The sequence below is a fragment of the Ostrinia furnacalis genome, unplaced genomic scaffold (genome assembly GCF_004193835.3).
Source record: "Ostrinia furnacalis isolate ACB-3 unplaced genomic scaffold, ASM419383v2 OfSCF0389, whole genome shotgun sequence".
NCBI lineage: Eukaryota > Metazoa > Arthropoda > Insecta > Lepidoptera > Crambidae > Ostrinia > Ostrinia furnacalis.
In genome coordinates, this window is record NW_021130628.1 from 47,984 (window position 1) to 71,173 (window position 23,190).

The following is a 23,190-nucleotide window of genomic DNA, read 5'->3' on the forward strand; positions in this document are numbered from 1 at the left end:
TCATCTCGCAACATGTGACGCTTGTTTTCTCTTGGAACAGAACATGGGGTTCCCAGTTCCCACAAGCCCATGTGAAATGTCCTGCCGCCGAGATCCCATACTGGCCTCTGAATCACTAATGATAATGAACTGCGTATGTGAAATAGGAACGGGAAACTCTTTCAGGAACATGTGGAACTGACAGGAACACTTCGTACGCCATATGGAGTGCGTAAGTCGGAGGTTGTGCAGTGGCCATCTGATGTTTACGTCGAACGCGACGAAATGGCGATAGTGACATCCGCACTTAGTGGTCATATTCCATATGTGGGTCAACTTCAGGAAGTACAACCGCAACATATTTTTCCCACAAATGGTTCTTTGCTAGCTGATAGCACCCACGCGTTTGCGATGTGGGACAACCATTGCAAAATGTGGTAGGTTGTTACATTTTAGCGTTTCATTACCTACCGCTTGATAACGTTCCAAGCTTGCAGATTCTATCAGCTTGATTTAATGGCGCAGTCAGATAGAGAAATTCATTACAAATGCCAACATTATACAGAATCGGTATTCATTTCCTCTACATTACATTCTAATCACTGAGACTTACGCAATTGCAACTGAAACTAGATTAGGCTATCGTTCTCACACCAGTGGGGATAAAAAATCAATTTACTCAGTTTACTAGACGTGAGCGTAACTCCCACGGCAGTTACGTCGCAGTAGTGCAGCAGTGCAAATTGCCCTCGACGACGGGGGAGTCTCATGTGCGGAGCTTCCGGTCTGCAGGCGTGATCAAGCACCATTAATTGCTAATGCTCACACGCACTTTCATCTACATGCGATTCTTGGACGTCACCCTAATTCTTTTCTTATACCGGTGACAAAAAGTTCAAAATTGCAGACTAGTTGCATCGCTGATTTTGCATATTTTCTTAAACACGTCTCTACTCTACCGCACTCTACTGTGTTGTAAAAGCTTTTGTTTTATATTTTTCAATGTTTTACCCTAAACTACTACTTAAAGTTTTTACGATGGTGGTTATCATTATGGTAATTTACTTTAAAAGCCTTAGTCACAAAGTCGCTGATCGCGCCTACTTATTTTGAAGCGGACAATGGTTATCATTTGTGACAAGGCTCTTTGTTCGAAGTTAAGTTCTCCATCTATTGTTAAAGTTTGGCGCCAACCATTTCATACAAAAACTTAAATGCGTGATCAGAAAACGTCGCCATTGTTTGAGTTTTTATTAATTTTGTCAGCACTTCCACGATGAGTCGTTTATTTTGATAAAGCTTTCTTACGCAAGCAAACGTCACAGTACCCACCAAATGTACCAATTGTTTTTTACGTTTTGTTTAGATGTCACACTCATTACGCACTTCCGTCCGACACATCTTGTGGGATTGCGTGGGGCAATTTAATTAGCTAATTACTTATGTGAGACTTTCACTTTAACAGCGTTTTTACTTTTTGCATATTCAGCAATTATTTTACTAACAATTAACCAAAACGGTGCATGTTTTCTTTACTTTTCTTCTACTTTAAAGTTCACCATTACGTAAACTGTTGTTACCCAACGAGTTGTTACTCAGATAGGTACCAATTGAATCGATTGGATGTAGTTTATATCAATCTGTGCCTGCACTCAGACTCAGCCGTTATCGTGCGAACGCGTTATAATAGGAGGAAATTATAATAAACAGATCCCGTCCCCTCGGCCGCTCCCTAATAAATATTAATGTATGAACTTGAATGCAGCAGCTCCACAATGGACGATGCCGGTACATTGACACTCAATTTGCTTTTTTGCAGGCATCGTCTCATCGCGCCCTTTGTGCGTTCTTACTTCTTGCATTAACATACGTCGGGTCGCGCATTAGCATGCCATTGTGATGACACTCATTAGACGATACTTACTTAGCTAATATTTACTTTTATTGCTGTGTGTATGTGGCAGCTTATCATCAAACATAATTTGTTTGTGTCGCGTAACTCGGGTATCTAGCAAGCTGTCGTCATGTACACATTATAGCAGTAAACAATTAACTTAACTACAGTTTGACTCATTTCGAACATCTCTCCGACTCAAATAGGTAATTCCGAAGACCTAAGTCCTCATTCCTATAACCATTTCTTTTTTATGATTGGTGACTTTACCTAATCTCTAAACCTAAAGGAAATAGCATTCTTTAAAGCTTCAATAAAGCTCAGTTTAATACTGTAAAGTAAACCGTACCAAAAATCATTTAGAAATCAATCAATCACCCTCTCATCCTGAGAAAATCAAACATGAAAGATAATAAACACAAATTGACATTATTGTCCTATGTTTTTCAATAGTAACTTTGTAAGGGTGCGCCCGCGCATAACCGGAAGGGTCACGTGTCCCACCAGCGGGGGATGCCGAGAACACTTTTCCCGTCTATTTCCCACGATCCACCCCCTCACCCAAATACAATGGGAAACCCAACTTGTTGATTTTGTTCCGTCCACCCTCAATATAACACCGTATCCGGATCTTGTAAAGCGATTATTGTATTTTTTTAACTTTAATGCCCTGTTGACGTAATTAATTGCAGTGTTATCCTCATCTTCTCATGGGGGTTTGAGCTAATATATTTTGTTGTAAGATGTTGTTATCCTTTAGTAGGTATAAGAATTTACTATATTCTATCCTATCTGTAATTATCAGCCTTTAGGTTCGTCTTCGAAATAAGCCTCCTCTTCATCCACTGACTTCTGTCCCCGGCCACTTGCATTCAGTTTATCCCAGCTTATTGCCGGATCTCATTTGTTCATCTCTTAGGCGGTCTTCCTCTGCCTTCCATCCATATTATTATAACATAACAATTTACCATAATTAGAGCTTCAAATAGGTAGGAAACTATACCCAATCTAAGACTTAACAAATGCAATAAAAGTGATTGTACCTAGCCTAGTCAACGTTTTAGTATAACAGATTAAAATCAACAGACCCAAAACAATTAAACACCCAAGTTTACTACCTACGTAGATTACAGTTTTTACGTTCTTTTTATAGCGTCAGATAATTGCGGAAAATCGGTGTCATTCCGAACAAACGAATTAGCATGTCTTGATCTTTTATTCATTCGTGGAATGCCGAATAAAGCAACATCAATCTGGAGTTAATAACTTCGCACACGCGAGCGAGTGGTAACAAATGGATGGATCATGGAGGTGGTATGCCAAATGATCGGACTTTGCCTCAGGTCAGGATCGTTGGCTAAACACGACATTATGAATAATGTACGTGATAATGTGAACCACATTCTCATTTGGTTGTGGAATGCTTTCGAATTTGATGTTCTGCAGTTCATACATAAGTGTGTACGAATAAATGAGGCAATTAGTAACAGGCACTTTAAATATAATATGATTAGGTATGATTCAAGCTCGAGAGTTTATTACAAATGATTTGCCCCCGGGAATCAAACCCGCAACCGCTGCGACAATACGCGCGAACCACCGATCAGGCGGTTGCTCATTTTTGATATCTTAGAGGAACCTTCTGTCTGTGGTACCTCCTAAATTAATGGTCCCAGCTATAATGGATGTATAAAATATCCACATAATAACATACAAATTGTCAAAGCGTAGGTAATAAGCTCATTATCTTATAGTTAAAAACAAACATTTTCCTATTAGACTTTCCTATTTTATTCTACTTTTTATGTTAATAGCAATCATCCGGTATCAACATTAAAAAAAAAACATCATTTATAGTCAGTCAACCTTCTTAGAACTTGCTAATTTACTTAAATTAAGTAAATGTTAATCGTGACACTTTACACATTATTTTAAAACTACCTATCATTATCATTCGTGGCAGATATCTGTAAGCATCATAACAAACAAACGGTAAAAAATGCTTTCGATTAAAGTGTCACGCCGATCTGGTACAAAAGAATAGAAAAGTTCCGCCCACGTACCTTCCACTCCAGTCGCACTGGTCACCCATCACGCCCGCCTCCGCGCCGCGGGACAGGCCCAAAACAATAGTCCAAAGCACCACCGACCACATCTCGACTCCGACAGTCTACTCCGAGCACTCCAAATATCACATCACTAATACAATGTTCATAATCACACCGATAAAACGAATTTATTTACGCTTTATCTGTCAATCCAAATTAACGAAATTTTGAGGAGCAGCGCGTCAACCGCTCTCTTGAAGCTCAGAAAAGATACTAAAAAGTTATACAAACTCATTACGCCAATCGCTGACGGTGCGCGAGCGAGATAGATATAGAAACGTAATGATAGAGCAGTACCACCAATATCTCTGTCTTTTTCATACATATCAAGGAAGACCCCGACCAATTTTCTAACTTAACCTTAAAGCAATAAAGTGCAAACTCCATTGACATTTTCCAAAAGCTCCGTAGCAAAATAGAATTGGCGGGAAAGGTTTTGTTTGCCAGCGAAAGCTTTTTGCCTTGTTGTTCGTGTTTGTTTACAAGTCTCGCTCTGATTTGTGGCATGATAAGTTGGGTCCAACTGAATTGGATATCGAACTCATGTAAACCTATTTCGTATTTTACTGCGAAATGGGAACAAACGGTACAAGAAATCTAATGTGTGTTTGGTCTGCATTATAAATACGTTCTTGACTAGGAATGAGATGATTTAGGTATCTAACATACAAAATAAAGACAAGCCCTTGGATATAAGTTTCGTATTATGTAATTCTAAAAATCATTATTAAGTCCGTTATCTAGTCCCTCTATTAATTAATCAATTTATAAGCCCAAAATTAAGTATGAAATATTAGCATTAAACATATCGTTATGAAAACTAATTATATTCTACATTTTTAAACTATCGCAATATCTCTAAAACTCAATTTAGCTAACCATTAAGTTAATGTGTGTGATGTGTTATTATTAGTGCTCGTTCAAGTATAAAAAGGGCTATTATAAAACTGCTCATTCACTCATTGGCTGCAGGTAGATCCATAAAATGGGGTGCGTCGGCGCAAAATGATATCGGCAAATAGATAATATGATTCCAACCAGAGATCCCTTTATTATGGGGTACTTTTATCCAGCAAATAAAATGAAAATAACCCGTAACAGTTTACATATTTTTCAGGCGGTTCATGAAAAATGATTTCAGATTCAGCCCAAAACGAATTTCAGTAAAACAACGTTCAATGAAATTATTATAATGTTTTCGATTGATCGATAAAAGTTGTGTAAAGCCACAGAACTTACCTAGCGTTACTTTATTCTAAACACATCAGTCACATTCAAGTTTAGTTGTGGTGTAAAAATTTAATAAAATTGTATTGATCAAACTGCATTTGGTGTCTGTTTTCTAATAAAATAAAGCTACTGAACCCTGAACGTGTTTGTGGACCATGGATGAGTCGTCCATTTTTTTTTAAGTTAAGGGTGATCTTTTAGGTTAAAGACCGCGCATCCAAATATTAGTAATTAAGGGTGAATGATGGCAGTTTTTTGCTACTTTTCGCCCTGTCTGTGGTGATTGTCTATTCAAAATACCGATGCGAATTTAATGTTTATTAGGTTTATCCGAAATGTTTTATTGGCTATAATTAATGCGTTAAGAATATCGGCCAATGCTTACCTGTCGCATGCGAAAGTATTTCTTTAATAAAACCAGCGTATGATGAGGCCATCCGAATACCTACCTTCAGCAATTATAAGCACTGAAATCATTAATTACGATTACCTAACTAACATGTTATAAAGGTTCTTACTACTTACCATAGCTACCGGTAAAGCTTAGAGCTTACCTTATGACAGTTTTTCAGCGGATGAACTTTATGTTTCTTTGTTAAGGTTCGGCCAAACCAACGCGATCACACGCGATCAGCCGGCGTGCAGCGATGGGCGACTAGACTTAGGGTTCGGCCAAACCAACGCGATCACACGTGATCAGCCGGCGTGCAGCAATGGCGATCAATGCATTTAAGTCTGGTCGCCATCGCTGCACGCCGGCTGATCGCGTGTGATCGCGTTGGTTTGGCTGAACCTTTTAATGCATTGATCGCCATCGCTGCACGCCGGCTGATCGCGTGTGATCGCGTTGGTTTGGCCGAACCTTTAGGGAGTGTAATGTCTAGACCCTGAACCGATTTTAAAAATTCTAGGTTTTACCTGATGAAAGCTTCACTATTCTTAGTGACATATTATTATCTTTCTCTGACAGCCGTATCATAATCAGGTCGATGGTTCATCGCCAGATAAATGTAGATTCACGAGTCCATCTTTGGCCCTTATCTGTTTGCTCCACGCGTTACGTTTCCCGTCAGGGCCGTAGCTAGGGGGGCATTATACTAACCTTAAAATTCCAGTGCCCTAGCTCTACACTTAGAATACAGATTGTTCCGTGATCTGAGGCTCTACACCAGCGGTTCCCGAATGGTGGTCCGCGGAACCCTGGGGTTCCGTGGAAAGGCCGCAAGGGTTCCGTAAAAATTCCGTAAATCACAGTTTCACCTGTGAACCGGAAAAAAAAAACTTTCTTCTTACATTCGTTTTTGGCATAGAGACTAATCGATAGAACCTAGGCTCGAATTAACCAAGGAATCATACTTTATTCTTTCAGAAGTCATCCAGCAACGAACACCTATCTACCTTCTTTTTAGCTCCTTGCCCTATTTGGTATTAATGCCGCTGTCCTATCTTCAATTTAACTCTTGCTGCGGCCCTGTTCTCCGCGTGTATGTTTGCGGACAGATAAACTAAGCCAATAGCCCGTGTTTGCTCCGCGATAGTCGTTCCCTTTGTCGCCATTGATTCGTGCTTGTTTAGGTCGGTGATTCGCCCCTTATCTCGCTTTTACGCAAAAATGATTTTAAACTGAGAAAGTTTCATTTTTTTGCTATTAACGGCTATTTTTCTGTCCTAGAATAAAATGCTAGGCTTGCGAAGAATCTGTGACTACCTTCCTTCTCACTCTGAGATGTTGGTTAACAGCATTGCTAGGGTGGATTCTAATTTAGAATTTCTAAATAACACTGGATTTTAAACATGGTTCTTATTTTTTTTTTTATTATTAATAAATCAATTATATTCCAGCCAAACAATAACCATGGCGCGTTGTACCTAGCTTGTTCCTTCCTTGTACAAGAAACGAGAAGTTTAACCGATTTTTGACGAGCGCGTCGCCCATTTCTTTCTATGTTCTGTGCGCCCAGCGCACGCACCCAGACGGTAGCCCTAACAACGTTTGGTATATTTGTTACGGTCAAAGTGATAAATGTGAAAATTATGAATAATCCCCGGTTATTATGAATAATTACCGCATGATTTGATAAATGTGATTAATATGAGATCAATTATGTGTGTATAAAACTAAATAGGCGGCTTAGGGGTGGCCCAAGGGCCACCCCCGCCGCACCTTAACCTATTTTTCACTTTAAATCAAAACATTATGTTATGGGCATCATGGAAAAGTAATATTATGCAAGAAACATTCCAAACTCATTATGCCAAATTATATTAATATGTGATATCAAAACGTTCAAAAATTTTGGCTGTACAAGAGCAGGTATACAAGATGTTGTTCTCTTTTATGATATTTGTTAGTACTAAGGTTGAATGATTAAATAATCACTGTTAAATGTTATTAATTTATCACTTTTACCGCGAGTGTCGGTAATTATTCATAATAACCGGTTATTATTCATAATTTTCAATTTATCACATTAACCGTAACATATTCATTGTTAATTAAGTAATCAAACTAGTTAAGTTAGGATCATATGGACAATGGATATCTACTGATGTCTGTTACATAAAGCTAAGTAGATAAATACTATATCTTCTCATCAGTATCGGTGTCTCGCTCGGTATAACTTTTAGCTTTGGTGGCAGGCAGACATTAAGAATAGGTACTTTTGTTCCGACTAAAATCTTCAATCGCCTATCCATCCTATCGATTCAATTTTCCGTATAATGCTATTGTTGAATATTTTTCTATCCTAGGCATTGTTCTTCGTCCACAATGCCTAAATAGTTAAAACAATGACGTAAGCGATATAAAAAGGTAATCTAGGCATCTGGGCCAGCTATTTCATTATTGTGTCGGTGGTGATCTAGTCAAGATGATGAAAAGAGCTTTGATATTCGTCTTATTTGGAGTAGTTTGGCCGTACGAAAAATCTACGATATCTTATTGCCTGTGGCATAATAATTCATGTAAGTTTTATTGTCTATAATTATTGAAAAATATTTCTTATAAATATGAAATAAAACATAATCCCCATTACTAGGCATTCCTTAGTTAGTATATTCAAATTTAACCGTCGCGTCGCGCGCGTTGCTAACATTATCAACTAGCATTTTAATTATTCGCGTTTTCTTAATATTAGTGTTAAAAATGGTTTATTTCTGTAACTCCCTAACTAGTAATAATGGCTTAAAAACACATTTAATACACATCGGGTAGTAACACCAAAAGCCTAAAAACTACGGCTCTTGAAACAACTTGCTGATAATTTACTTTACTATTACAGGTGTCGACTTTTGTCCAGAATGGATGGTGGAAGTGAAGAGTGATTGCGCCCAGTCTTATTGGAAATCGCAACGCACATGCGAACATCCTGACGCAATGTTAGTGGGTACGGTCTGCGGGTTCAGCCGCTGCGACTGCCCAGAGCACACAGTGCTCGACACTGAAACTGGATACTGTTACGACGTTGATAACTGCCCTACAAAGCATTCGGAATAAAAATAACGATAAAAATAATTCAAAAACTCACAATTAATTATTTGTTTCCGTTTCCGCACTGTTTCTGAACGATAAAGTCATTTTTGACATTGACAGCTTAATCATCTGTGCTGTGACACTGACATTGACAGGTCTTTATTGACAATTTGCAGGACAGAAAAGCATTAAAGTTTTACATAATTCCTAACAAATAACGCAGATTTCATCCTTCTGTGAGTACTAATCAAAAGTAAAACAATGCTCCGTCTCTGCCTGCAAACCACTTGTTTCCAATCCAAATCATTATTTCAACATAACCTTCATAAACAGATAAGTTCGAAATTAAAATGCATCGGTGTTTGTCACAACAACGTATTTCGCCAGTTATCTACTGATTCTAAAGAAGAAGAAGAGCTGGAGCATATTTACTCTGGTCCTCTCACGCCGCAGATTAAGGCTGTGAAGATTTTTTCACTTACATCTAGTGTAGCAGGGCTAATGGCACAACCTATCATAGTGAAGCAAGCAGCGACCATAGGCAGCACATCTCTTCTCGTGGTCATTTGTTCGATGGTCGGATTTTTTACATTCATCACTCCACTACTGCTGCACTTTGTTACCAAGAAGTATGTCACAGATATGCACTATGATCCTTCGACTGGAATTTACAAGGCCACAACGATAAACTTCTTCCTGGTAGAAAAAGAGGTAAGCCATCAGCCATCTAGCATAAAGGAATGAGCTGTTAATCATGTTAGTTATTAGATTATGATTCTTAACCCTTAACCGCCTACCATACGTCTCACAGACCCTGTCGATATAATAATTGTGAATATTTTTGCGCTGGAGTGTTGCATCGACTCGTTAGTTTCTGTACCTTTTCCCCGCGCCCCTCAGCACCGCACAACGGCTTGTCGAGGTTGGATGTGCGCGCGTTTGCTTCAGGTGAGTAAATAAATACCAGAATGGGTCTGAGAGACCCCTGTTAGGAGGTTACGTAATTTTTTGTATGAGTGTTTTTTTGATTGTTTTAGTTATAATGGCTCTTAGTGAAGCTGAAATTGAACGTTGGTTGAACAAGATCTGCCAGACGATGAAAACATACCAAACGACTAATGCAGCGATGTGGAGCCGGTTGAAATTAATCTTGTGCTGGAAGAAAGTAGCGTGTCTGATCTGATTCCGAATGCGAAGGCTCAACAGTAATGCAAATAAACTCTCCATCACAATGTGATATTCCCTCAGTAAAATTTACAAAAAAACGCAAAACACAATACATGTCTTTCGAATGCAAAGCGCCAATTTGCCTCGAATGTTCGAACAATATGAGTCTGGATTGCCGTAAAAAACTCTAAGTTTAGAGCCTGCAATTTTTATTAATTGATTATAATAACGAGTTTTATTTTTTTTATTCTAGTTCCTTGTTGATTGAATTATATAAAAAATATAAGAATAAGTTCCTATCACTTTAAATATTTTTTAGGATCTCATTTTCTATAAGTAATAGTAAGTAAGCCAAAAATAAGAGATTATGCTAATTATTCGGAGTTTTTGTAAAAGTATCGTTGATTTTCACATTCTTCTTTTTTAAAATAAAGAGTTTAATCATTTTCATAACAGAATTTTAAATTAAATGTGTACCCTCCCTTAATATTTATCGTAATCGTATCATTTTTTATTCTGGGGTCCCACAGACGTATGATAGGCGGTTGTGTGACAATAATATGTGCTAGGTGGTTAAGGGTTAACAAATCTTTGTTTCCTTTGCAGCTGGAATTTAAAAGTGAGGATGTGACTGTCCCTGATATTCCTGGAATGTTCACCACCATGCATGCCAAAGGCAAGCCCCTGTTCATTGAAGCAAGGCACTTCAGCAACCCTCTCCATTATGCCAAAATTATGGGCTACGACAAACCAATGGACTTCAAATTAGGGGAAGTTGAGGAGGAAGAAAGAAAATAGTTGGTAAATCATGTTATGTTGTAAATTGTAAAGTGTTGTTAATATCCATCTCTCTGTAGTCTGTAAGTAGGTTCTCATTTTTGTGCTACAAATCCTGAGTTGGGCAAAATTAAATTGAAGATGAAAATTGTGATTATGTTAGTTTCTTATGTTCAGAAAAAGGTAATAAGAATAAAAAAATGTATGCCCAAATGCTTACCATAAACAGATAGTATTGTGAGAGATGTAAATTTTGGATTAACTTGTGGTCACATTAAGTTTGTTATTCACTTCAGTGTGTATACCAGATTAATACTAAGAATAAAAGCAATGGAAACATGTTAAAATATCTTTATTTCATTCTGACATTTCAATTATACCAACAATCTGCAAGTATAAACTACCATCTAGCACTTCTCTGTATTTCGACTAGACAGTGACATCATTTAACACAGTCATTCACTAGCATCTATTGAAGCCGAGTTAAATTGCTCTACAATAAAAGACAATGCCGGAAATTGGCGTCTTTTTTTTTTCGCGCGGCCATCGACCAAATCATGTTTTTTAGATACAAAATAGTGTAATAAACCAAACTTACTATGACATGTATACCTCTAAACTCAGTCTGAACTGAGTTACGAGCATCAGAAGTTTGATGATTTACATACTAGATTTGCTTTTTGCGCGCAAGTTTTGTAAGAAATTGCAACAAAATAGTGACATTGTATGTGTGAACAAACAATACCATCTATTAAAGGCTCCAGACATCAGTGTGGAGCAGAATCAGCGCAATAAAAAATTAGCGCAATATTTTGTTGCAATTTCTTACAAAACTTGCGCGCAAAAAGCAAATCTAGTATGTAAATCATCAAACTTCTAACGCTCGTAACTCAGTTCAGACTGAGTTTAGAGGTATACATGTCATAGTAAGTNATTTAGGTTTTAGTTAACAATATTGAATTCATTAGCAGTCACAGTTGTAAATGCTCACCATAATGGAATGATTTGTCTTTGAACTTTATGCATGTGATCACTTCATTTTTGATTTTAAACATTTCATTAAGAATGTGAAAAATTAAATAACACTTTCTTATCTCATGCTTAAGGACTAGATTATGCATAATCATTCTTCTTTAAATCATAAATTACTCTTATTTACAAAATGTATAATAACCTTTTTAAAATTTAGCAGCACCTTTACATTCCATCAATATAAAATATCATCTAATATCATTATAACAGATATCAAATTACATTCACTAGCACAGGTGATATTTTCCTTTACTAAGCAGCAATTTCATCTATTTTTCTCAAAGCAAAGACAAATTTTAAGTTCCACATGTAAAATTATCACATTAACTACTTAGGGTGTGTTTATTTTAAAAGCATTTACAATTTCAGTAATTTTGGTTACAAACATACAACAATCTACATAACCCTGTATTCAAGTATCATCTCATAGTAACTGTATCAAATAAGAAAAATAGAATAACCTACATGTCTAACCATTATGTTGTAAAAATGATAATAATTTACACATAGGTAAACATTATGAAATAACTGCTTATGTATAGTTATTCGCACTCAAGCTGCTGTTTTTAATTAGTATTCGAAATAAAGCAAATAAATCTGAATAAAATCAACAAATAATAAAACCTTACACTAGGCATATGTATAAACAACATTCTCTCTGGTATTTATGGTCACAGCAGTCTTAACTTATAAATATAATATTTTTTTTAGTCTGTAAATATATAGAATACTTAAAATCTCTTTAAAAATATTACAAAAGGAATGTTTGATTTAGACACAACATCAGTATTAATTTTATACAACTGTAGCTATTACATTGGTATAAAATGATGTGATTTAGAATCCAAATGAAAAACATTTTGATGACTGTGATATACATATTACTTAAAACTATATTAAAATACTGTTAGCCAATGGTTATATGAAGAGAATACTCACACACATTAATATTAGGAATAGTTACACATATGATATGACTTACACTAAAGTTAAATTAGTTAGTAAAATTAATTAATATAGGGTATTTGAATAAAGATAGACCAAAAGTCAAAATTATCACATAAGTCTAAATAGATGCTAAATAAAAACATGTAGCGTCATTTTAAATAATATATTTTTTCCGGAGCTATTGACGCTATTCTTTAATTTTCATAATAGTTTATTACTATTTTAAAGCGGCATTAAAAATAGTAGCCTTCATTCTGGAGTCAAACCTCACATTGGCATAACTACGCTTTTTTTAAGATCAAAAATTATTCTACTTGATAATGATATAAGGAACGTTTGTATAGTCTTCATGTGGTAAGAAAAAAAAACAGGTGTCCTCAAAAAAGCCTCCATAACTCATTTACCAAAAAATCCACAAATTAGAATACATAAATGTCATTCGATTTAGGTCTAATTTTGGAATGTTTCATTGATAACTAAAATAAGTTTTCTTTTTAATCCCAAGTAAACAAAAAGAAGAATATCGCCATGTAAACGTTTTGAAAAGCATGTAAGTATGGGATATGTTTAGGTATCGGGCTTTATCTATTTTGTACACCAAAAAGAGAATCATTAAAAATTAAATAATGCACGGGATCCATCAAATCGCATGATTCTAAAAATCAAAACAACTTCCTTACCATAGAATACATAAACATAGATAATCCAGCCGATGCAAACGAATCGATGTTGTTACACTACGACCGAACTAAAAGATGTACAGGTAATTAATTGGGTATTTGCCACCACTCCCTAATAATTCTAAAGCACAACTTTTTTTAAAAGGCACTTCATTCTGATCTTAAAAAATTAATTAAGATTATTTGGTTGCATTGTACCTAATTAAAAAAGTAATTCAATTGAGTTGACAAAATAATGACGTCACTGGCTAGTATTGCCATACAAAATCTATAGGAGTCTCGTTTTGACAGTTTTAAAAAGTACGTCAACTGATTGGTGGTGGCAAACACCCTATTCATCCTATGCAAACGAATCCAATGTAATATAGTTAGGAGGTGGTTCAGTCGTAATGCAGCGCATTATCAGCAAGCGCGTGCGCCGCAGGATTAATCTTGTCGTCGATGGCTTCCAACGCTTGGGTCCGCGCGCGCGCCCGCGCTCCCCATTCCACGCGGCAGAAGGAGGCTGTGCCAAGCGATGCGAGGACTGCCAGGATCACCAGTTGCACTGATAGGTACGCGCGCGACGAGTAGAAGAAGCAAGCTGCTGCCGCCATTGACTGGGGAGAAATCATCATCTTTAGTCTCTAATTCAATAGCACGATTTACGGCGCGCACGCACGGTTACTTTTATCACCGTGACAGTATGTCTGTCTCTCTTTCTCTTTATAAATGTAAAAGAAACATATACTATTATCACGGATAATACTGCCACGGCGACAAAAGTCACTCGTGCGCGCACGCCTTTATCCTACACTCCCTCCCTACGCTATTGCTTTTGATATTCTTTTTGAAAAGTATTCAGTGATATTGTCGCCGAATATACAGGGTGTAAGAAAATGGCAATATTTTTATACATGCTGCATTTTCGAGACACAAACTTAATATTACGAAATTGTTAGAATACTCGGTCAGCTGCTAAAAGCGCGCCAAAAAAACGTATCAGTCAACTGAAAATCGTTGGGTACTACCCGTACTCAATAGCATGGGAGCAATTTTGCCTCACAGTTAAAGAAATTAAAATGTAATTAGTACAAATAATATGGATATCGTTTGCCATAAAAATGGCACAAATGACTATTAATAAAATTTCACAAAAAATATCGTCTCATATTGTGGTTTTTCGATTAAAGTATATTGTACTATTAAACTGACATCATTAATGTGTGTTATGCAAATGAAAACGCAGTTTAAAACACTATTTATATTTAATTAACCCACAAATGGTTCATAACATGATGGAATGTTACAGAATAAATTGCGGGTTATCAATCTGTCCATAGTATTGCAACTTTGACATCAGCGATGCTTCTGGTAAATCCCAATTAGCCTCATTTTAAATGTATTTAATATACTACATTTAAATACACTATTTACATACTAGTGATTGTGCATGACTTCGTCTGCAAATATTGTTTTGACCCTCAATTTGCGCGAGGACGTTATCGAAATAAATATCAACATAGATAAAGTATACTAGATAGACCGTGAGCTAATTTTGCGACTGATAGCCTCCGTGACTCCGATTACAAATTCACTGGCCAATGTCAAGTCTAACAACATCACAGATATCGCATATCCATTCATATTATTTATGCATAAATGTTTATTCTTTTTGTTTATTTATTTGAGTCAACGACCAATAGTCGAAATATGACTTTGGGTCATCATCATTTACATTGTCAGTTTAAATACTTAATATTTTCATGAATAGAATTGTTTTTATTTCTTCACACAGTTTTTTTGTACACTTACTTATCTTGTTCTTACGAAGCAAGAAGAGTAAATAAATGAAACTAAAGCGAAAAAGTATGCCCATTTCCTCCTAATATGTGGATTATCTGCAGAGAGATCACTCCTGACTTACTAGGAGTATCTATACAGGGTGGAAACGTTAAGTGATCTCACTCGATTATTTCTTATCTATACAAGATATTGAAAAACTGGTTACTGATCCTGAAAGTGCTTCATGAGCTCTTTCAAATGGTACCAATAATAGGTTACAGAATAAACTGGATCTATCTGAAAATTCAATGTTTCCCGCTTCCATACTAAATGTATGCCAGACACACAATATTAGAAGTGTATTTTTTAAAATTTAATAATAAACTCTTAAAATAAACTCGTAAATTGTATTCTTCTTTAAAATTATTCATGTAAAATATTAGTTTTAGGCTTTACTTGCTATAATATTGTTAAGAGATGAGTGTCATGACTGTGGTAGTACTAAATGTATGGAAGAAGGAAACATTGAATTTTTGGATAGATGCCGTTTATTCTGTAACCTAATATTGATACCATAGGATAGAGCTTGCGAAGCACTTTTAGAATCATTAATCAGTTTTACGATATCATGTGTAGTTTTTAAAATAATGTGACTTTACCAAATGTATGGAAGCGGGAAACATTGAATTTTCGGATAGATCCAGTTTATTCTGTAACCTATTTTTAATGCCATTTGATAGAGCTCATAAAGCACTTGCTGGATCAGTAACTAGTTTTTTGATATCATTTATAGTTTAGAAATAATCGAGTGAGATCACTTATCGTTTCCACCCTGTAGAAACAGATCATTTATCAACGTCTTAAAGTATTTATGTCAAAAACCTTTGATGTCAAAAAAGATTAATTTAGCTTACCTGAGTGAACTTGAAGAGCGCAAAGGCTGATGTGCTCTTGTCAGAATAGTTTCCTCCGAGGATCGAGTATATCTGGGTATTGAAGCACGCATCTCCAAAGCCTAGTAAGAAACTGCACAGCATAGCCAAGTATGGCGATGGGTTGATGTAAGACACTTCGTTGGTGTCTCCGAAAGGAGCCTCATTGGGCAAGTTAATAAAGATTAGGAAGAAACTGCTCAGGTGGATCACGTAGCCCATGATGACGATCGGGTCGCGGCCCCAGCGAGTGGTCTTGTTGCCGAGGATACCGAAGAGAGCTCCACCTGAAATAGAGAAATTGTGTGTGTTATCAGGACTGTTTACATTTTTCGTTCTCTGCTGTTGCAACTCTTGTGTGGCCAGCCCCCCTAGACAAAACGCACTTTTTGATCGAATCGAAAATCGAATCCGTCAAAACTCCATACAAAAAAGGGGCTTTTCGACCACTTTTCGACTGGTTTGCGATTATAATTTGCACTTTGTCTAGACCCACAGGATCTAGCTCCGCCAATAGGAACCCTACCAATGAAAGCCAAGTACGACCCAGTGGAAAGTTAAACTGTCATTGGACCCGCAACGAATTAAATACTACTATGCTTTATGTAAATTGTCTTACAACATACGCGTTTTGTAAAGTAATGATCTTCCTGTATTCACTCACTTTACTTGACTGATACTTACATAAAATTACGTAATAAAGTTGTAAGTCATTGCATACAATCTAGATCTCCAATTAGTTGTGTAAATTACTTGCCGACTCATCTCGGAAAAAGTTAAATTACGAATTGGTATAATCTATACTTATAATAAATCTGTAGAGAGGTCAATTCTGTACATGAAATATATTTTCAAAATAACTATCAGGGGGTGATTAGTGATCGATACTGATGCCAAAAATGCAATCAGTAAAATTTTTGTCTGTCTGTCTGTCTGTCTGTCTGTCTGTCTGTCTGTCTGTCTGTCTGTCTGTCTGTCTGTCTGTATGTTCCTTATAGAAACAAAAACTACTTGACGGATTTTAACGAAACTTGGTACAATTATTCTTCATACTCCTGGGCAGGTTATAGGATACTTAGGAATTCCCACGGGAACGGGCATTAGCGGGAAAATCCTTTTGTATGAAAAATCTAAACCGCTTAAGTTAGACGCTTGAAATTTAGCAAGCAGGTACCTTAGTAAACTTAAAGCTTAGTTATAACAGGATATTGCAAAATTCTTACGGGAACGGGAGTTAGCGGGAAAAAACATTTGTATGAAAAAATCTAAGCCACTTAAGATAGACGCTTGAAATTTGGCATGCAGGTACCTTAGTAAACTTAAAGCTTAGTCACAACAGGATATTGCGAAATTCCAACGGGAACGGGAGTTAGCGGGAAAAAACATTAGTATGAAAAATTCTAAACCGCGTAAGATAGATGAAGGGGGTAAAACGGGTTCCACGCGTACGAAGTCGCGGGCGGCCGCTAGTAATAGAATGTACTGGGTATTGTTTTCGAGATGTGCAAGTAATCTTTACAAAGACGAATACGATCATATACCAGCATGTTTCTATGTAGCAAGAATAATCGGTAACGCTATGCAGTAAACTCGAGTGTTGATAAATGTTCGATCAATACATAACAGGCTGTTCCAAGGAAATACACAATAAGCAATATGATAGTTAGGTCAATGCTATGTATTCACGAAAACGGACAACAATAAATATTTAAGGACGATGAACTTTTCAATCAATATTTGGAATTTGAACCTAAACTTACTTATTGTGATAAGAATAATATAATATTTACGTACTGTAAACAACCTGCAAGAAATTCGTAAACGCGAATTCTGTACGCTCAGTGTACCGTGTAAGTTATACAGCTGCGTGCAAAAACTACTCACATTTAAATATTCGTCTCATAACAAAAATTCTGTATGTATGTAATTACTATTTGCATTTTGTCTTTGCTGTTTCCACATAAGCCTAGGCGCAGCGACCACCGACTTTTAGTTGGGCCCGTTCTAATTTATATAAGGAATCGGCCGATACCAAATCGGTGTAGTCTGCGCACTTCTATTCTACTATACGTCGTGTTCATTGTTCATATCAACATCCCGACCCAACTATCAGCTAACTAAAATCGGTGGTCTGCGCCTAGACTAATAGTGACAATATGTATATTGAGCATTGAGTTTCATATTTTATAAAAGTTCTGTATTCACTTAGTGACATTCTTTCTATATTATCATTACATATTAATTACCTTAAGGGGGTCCTGCACANAAAAGTTATTACGTTTTCTTTACAATAAGTAATCGGAAGGAAAAAAAATCTATAATTTTTTTTTAAAAAAAACCCCCCAAAAATTTTTGACCTCTTTTTTGTCGATAAGAATAGCTTTAGTTTCACCTATTTTCATATGTGTACTTTATCGTGACTCACACTGTATAAAGAAAATATGCTAAATAAGTAACGCAAAATAATAAGCGAAGTGAAAAAAGAAAGGAGAAGTTTAATATTACTGTGACAAACTGAATTTATATGGTTAAAACCGCGAGAAAAAGCAAGTACCTACGTAATAATAATGAATTACCAATTTTAAAAATAAAGCAGTTACTTTAACCCTTTTTTCCATTCTTCAGTGTGTGGTTTTGTTCAACAACAACGCTCATCTCAGAGGTGGTAGTATACACGACACTGATGCCAAAAAATTTTTTTCATGAAAAAATCAAACCAGGAAAATGGTAGATATTATTTCGCGGACGAGCTATCGGTCAGTCCCCCCGCTCTCTCGGGGTGGCGGCCGCATGTCGACTACAGTACAAAGTATACACGAATTTTGCGTACTGAATACAGTCGTGTTTAATGTATTGTGGATGCTCGCTTCTCCGTTTCAAACTATACTACACCACTTACACTTGATAAGAGTGTTAAAAAGTTAGTTTAATACTTATTCAGTAAAATATGGAATTACATTCAAGAGTATTTTTATTTCTTAAATATATTTTATCGAATCAATATAAAACTAGATATTTAACACTCTTGCGGGTAAGTGGTTTTTCAAAATAAACTGATTAGGTAGGATTAAATAAATAAACATTTTTATTTAGAGTAGTAGGTACGCGGTATTTGCGTAACTGCTCATACAGTTTGGAAGAGTTTAGTAAAAAAAAGTTATTTCCAAACTATACTCGATTAGTTTCACATCCTTGCGTTCTGGCCATGTATAGAATGAAAAGACGCTACGTTAACAACTTATTTGAATTGAACGTCTAGGAAAAATACTCTTTTACGAAACTTTTTTAACGCCTTTGTTCATCAGAAGAATCAATATTAGTTAGGATTTTTATTGTGTACAATAATTTTCGCAGCAATACCAACAAAAAATTTAATCCTTTCTTTTTCCTAAATAAAGTATTATAAACTCACGTTTTGTTTAGCAAAATTAGTGAAATACGTGTTTTTACTCTGTATTGAGTCTCTTTTGTCTCTACTCTGTAAAGTAGTTCGTGTGCGATCGTGTTAGTTCGTTGCGCCACCGCTATCTCGGCTAGCAAATCGTAATTTTTCGTCGGCGCTGCACCCCCTTAAACGACATGTAGATTCAGTTTAGCAATATCAAATATGATTACATCTCCTTGTCAATGCAGTACTTTTTATCTATAATCTGACATAAGTCGATTACCAAACTGATAAAAATATTCACTCAATTCAATGTTACAAATAAGGATTAAAGTGGACATCAAACGATATCACATATCTATCCTTGTGTGAAATCTCAAGTGGCAGATTAAACTATCGGCGTTCATACATCTACGTAGATATACAAAGTAGGTAAGTTTGTTGATATTGAACGCTTCGAAATAACAATCCATTGTAATGCGTTTCTCAATGTTATCGTTCTTGCGTAAATAACTATCGGGAAATTACCGGTTAATACCAACGTAAACTTAATCGATTAGTTTATTTTTATAATAGTAACTATAAGTCTGGCGCTTATTCCTGAGGTTTGGGAGTGACACGGGAGGGGTGACATTGACATATTATGACTTGACAGAGCATGCAAATCTGAAGCACATATTTTGAAGTCTCGCTGACGTTTGACGTCCCTCCCGTGCCGCGTCCATACTTCTGACGGTACTGACTGAATTAACCTATAGCTGTGTCCGCGATTTCGTACGCGTGAAAACCGTTAGAATATTTTTTCATTGATACTCTGCTCGTATTGGTTGAGAGATAGCACATAGGATAGCCTTCTTCCATAAATGGGCTATCTAACACATTTTTTTTAAAAATCGGACTATAGTCTGGTCCGTGAGCACGTAGAATTTTGAGCAATGACCTCTAGCTACCCATCCTTATCGCTCGCGTGTAATTATGATGATATCGCGCTCGCACATTCACTGCGGGTGTCAGTCGCGACAGCAATACAGCAATACAGCAGGGTCATTGGACAAAATTCTACGTGCTCACGGACCGGGCTTTAGTAGTTTCTCAGATTATCACGTTCAACCAAACAAATAAACTCTTCAGCTTTATAACAGTAGTAAGTATAAATAACTTACCAAGAACTTCTCCTAGACCGATGAAGACACCAGAAAGGCCGACCAGTTGCTTCGCGTTTTCGCCCATGGCCAGTGTGAAACCAATGCTCGGACTGTACACACCACTGAAGAAAGACAGCTCCACACCTGTAAACATTTATAACACAATTTACACGATTTGATTGATGCGATTTTGCAGTAATAAATTCGAATTGACTAATCAACCGTTTCTTTTAGTTTCTACAACTTCACACGAAGTCATCAATCAAGTTCATCCATGTACATCGTTTCATCCACGAAGACGCGCCCCATCATTCTTCCGCTAATGTTCGAGTGTTATCGAAACACGCTAAATTATCCATGAGTGCACACGCACACAAAAATTGGTGGGGCGCGTCTTCGTGCATAAAACAATCTAGTATTCAAAAATTGCATAATGCTAACCAAACGGGCAAAGTTGAAGGCAAAATCACTTGCACCATAATATAGTATTATTATGTCGACGACATTATTACTTTGTTTGGGTTTTACAACTTTTTTAGGGTCGATTTCAACATAACCGAAGCGACTTATCCGTTTTAACATTTAGATTTGTGTTAATTCTTACGTTCGGTCGTAATCTTGGGAGTCATAAAACGAAAATGTATGTATGTTAACCCTTTATAGCAGAGGAAATTACCACCATATTTGTAACCTTATTACCATATCTTAAGGTCCAAAATAATCTTGAGGTGACATTTTACCTCAGCAGATTAAATTCCCAACATATTGTATACCTTATTCCCATGTCTTAAGGTCTAAAATGGTCTAGATAAAGGGTTACCTGTGTAGATGAAGGTGACACTGAGCAGTAGCATGTCTCTGGTACAGAACAGCCTCAAGGCTCCCTTGAAGGCTTCCATAGGGCCTTCCTCTTCGCTTCTACCCAATTCCGTCTGAAAATCATTGACAATGAATAAAATGCTAGGCCAAAGTCATGAGCTAATGTTATTTAAATTAGTTCTGTCTAGGTGAAGTTTATTAAATTGGTTACTTGCCTACTGAATAATTTATTATCTAATAGAACCGGTTCAAAATACTTTAGTTAAATATTGAATTTATATATTTTCTCGTAAATAGTAAGAGAGACACATTCATGTACGGTAGGGCGGATACAAAGTTAAGTTAACCCTCTATAAGCCACCATAATATAACCTTATTCACTTTTCATAAAATCGAAAGCAATGACAGGTTTACCCTATGGAAGGATAAGTCATTCAAAAACTGACCTTGGCATCTTCCAAAGTCGGCGACCGCCTGGTAGGCCTCAGCAACAGCAGGAAGACAATACCAACAGCGCAAACCCCAGTTAGCGCTCCAAAGACTACATTCCGGGTCTCTACATCGATGTGGCTCTTGCCTTGGAACTTTATAAACACGAACAGATTCCCGAAGAACAAACTGGAACAAAACACAAACGGTCAATAATTGGTTTAGGTTCCCCACAGACTACAGATTTTGGTCGGCTTCTAATACAGACTCTTCATACAAAGAGGTATCGGTCGATATCACAAACTGATTAAACTACTGGCCGACAAAAAGTCTATCGTCTGCGGGGACTCTAACGGTCAATAATTGATTTCAAAGTCACGTACCGAAATACTAATTTTGGTTATAATGGCAGTAAAGGAAATCAACGCGTTAGCCTATTTATTCCGCAATAAAGACAGACAATAATAAAAGCTAGTTTTAATCATTGAAATATGAATTTAAACGTAACCTTATTTTTAAAATGAGTAGGTATGGGCTATAAGTTTTAATGAGTCATAACTTTTTGCTGGCATTCTTGTTAGACCAGCCGAAATTCATCTAGCTTCAGTCAGATTACGAGATGTAGCGCTTACAAATAAGCAAACTGTCGACATTATTTTGGAATACACCATAACTAAAGATATGCAGTAACATGTATGTTTTCACTACTAATAGTGTTGTTAAGAATATTATTATTATTTATTATTGGTTTTGGGCCTTTATTTGCGCCAGCTCGACCAGGTTTGATCTATTGTGGCAGCCCTTGTCTTTAGAGTTCACTGCTTAGTCCCGTTGAGTCTATAAATTTCCAGATTCTTTGGAGCGTGATATCTGCTATCTCATCCGGGTGCATGATGTGTCGCCCGAGATGGATACTTCTTTTGCTCATAAGCGGGCCGCATGAGCAAAGAACATGCATGGCCGTTTCTTCTTCTGAATGGCAGAATCTGCACAGAGTTTCCTTGGTCATGTTCATGTTTGATTTGTGTTTGTTTAGTTTGCAGTGGCCGGTTAGTAAGAATATTAAGTTAGTTAACCAATACAGGCCAGCAGTGGCGGCAGTGAAGTAGCGTTCCTCGGATCTCGAGTTGGCCAGTCTGACAACTTCCCCATTCCGCTATAGTCGCTCAATTAACAGATATATCCAAAATAGAAAGAAAAAATGTAGTTTGTATCTAAACACTACCTGCACTGGAGCATAGCCCAGAAGACTCCAGAGTTCCTGGATATAGTGTCTGCATCGCTGTTCAGCGTGAGGTAGTTCCCTTGCCCCGTCCAGATGGCGGCTGCGCCTGCGCCGATGCACACGCTGGCCACGTATAGCAGCCATGTGCGAGGGAACAGGAACGTTATTATGAAGAATCTGGAAAGAGGGAATCAGGATTAACAC

General features: G+C 36.7%; 4 protein-coding genes across 4 annotated transcripts in view; 2 read left to right on the forward strand and 2 right to left on the reverse strand.

The window, feature by feature from the left end:
- LOC114362622 (meteorin-like protein) overlaps window positions 1–4,201 on the reverse strand; it is a 30,022-nt gene extending 25,821 nt beyond the window's left edge. Inside the window, exon 1 of the mRNA XM_028318096.1 lies at window positions 3,937–4,201. Within this exon, the coding sequence (XP_028173897.1) occupies window positions 3,937–4,028 (92 nt within the window). The 5' untranslated portion in view covers window positions 4,029–4,201. The remainder of the gene's footprint in view (window positions 1–3,936) is intronic.
- Window positions 4,202–7,810: 3,609 nt separating this feature from the next.
- LOC114362306 (uncharacterized) lies at window positions 7,811–8,919 on the forward strand. Its single transcript, XM_028317624.1, has 2 exons — window positions 7,811–8,175; window positions 8,493–8,919. The coding sequence occupies exons 1-2, from the start codon at window positions 8,082–8,084 to the stop codon at window positions 8,705–8,707; spliced, it is 309 nt and encodes a 102-aa protein (XP_028173425.1). The 5' UTR covers window positions 7,811–8,081; the 3' UTR covers window positions 8,708–8,919.
- Window positions 8,787–10,976, forward strand: LOC114362296 (transmembrane protein 70 homolog, mitochondrial). The gene is made up of 2 exons (XM_028317614.1): window positions 8,787–9,394; window positions 10,457–10,976. The coding sequence occupies exons 1-2, from the start codon at window positions 8,945–8,947 to the stop codon at window positions 10,646–10,648; spliced, it is 642 nt and encodes a 213-aa protein (XP_028173415.1). The 5' UTR covers window positions 8,787–8,944; the 3' UTR covers window positions 10,649–10,976.
- Window positions 10,977–11,578: 602 nt separating this feature from the next.
- LOC114362605 (UNC93-like protein MFSD11) overlaps window positions 11,579–23,190 on the reverse strand; it is a 34,807-nt gene continuing 23,195 nt past the window's right edge. Inside the window, exons 4-9 of the mRNA XM_028318073.1 lie at window positions 22,987–23,178; window positions 21,779–21,950; window positions 21,334–21,445; window positions 20,532–20,657; window positions 15,966–16,270; window positions 11,579–13,886 (exon numbers count right to left, since the gene is read on the reverse strand). Coding sequence (XP_028173874.1) covers window positions 13,668–13,886; window positions 15,966–16,270; window positions 20,532–20,657; window positions 21,334–21,445; window positions 21,779–21,950; window positions 22,987–23,178 — 1,126 coding nt within the window. The 3' untranslated portion in view covers window positions 11,579–13,667. The remainder of the gene's footprint in view (window positions 13,887–15,965; window positions 16,271–20,531; window positions 20,658–21,333; window positions 21,446–21,778; window positions 21,951–22,986; window positions 23,179–23,190) is intronic.

Bases quoted from the DNA above. Each gene is read 5' to 3' on its own strand.
- LOC114362296 (XM_028317614.1), top strand. From the start codon at position 8,945: ATGCTCCGTCTCTGCCTGCAAACCACTTGTTTCCAATCCAAATCATTA. The intron at 9,395-10,456 runs GTAAGCCATCAG...TTTCCTTTGCAG, and splicing joins TCTTCCTGGTAGAAAAAGAG to CTGGAATTTAAAAGTGAGGA.
- LOC114362306 (XM_028317624.1), top strand. From the start codon at position 8,082: ATGATGAAAAGAGCTTTGATATTCGTCTTATTTGGAGTAGTTTGGCCG. The intron at 8,176-8,492 runs GTAAGTTTTATT...TTACTATTACAG, and splicing joins CCTGTGGCATAATAATTCAT to GTGTCGACTTTTGTCCAGAA.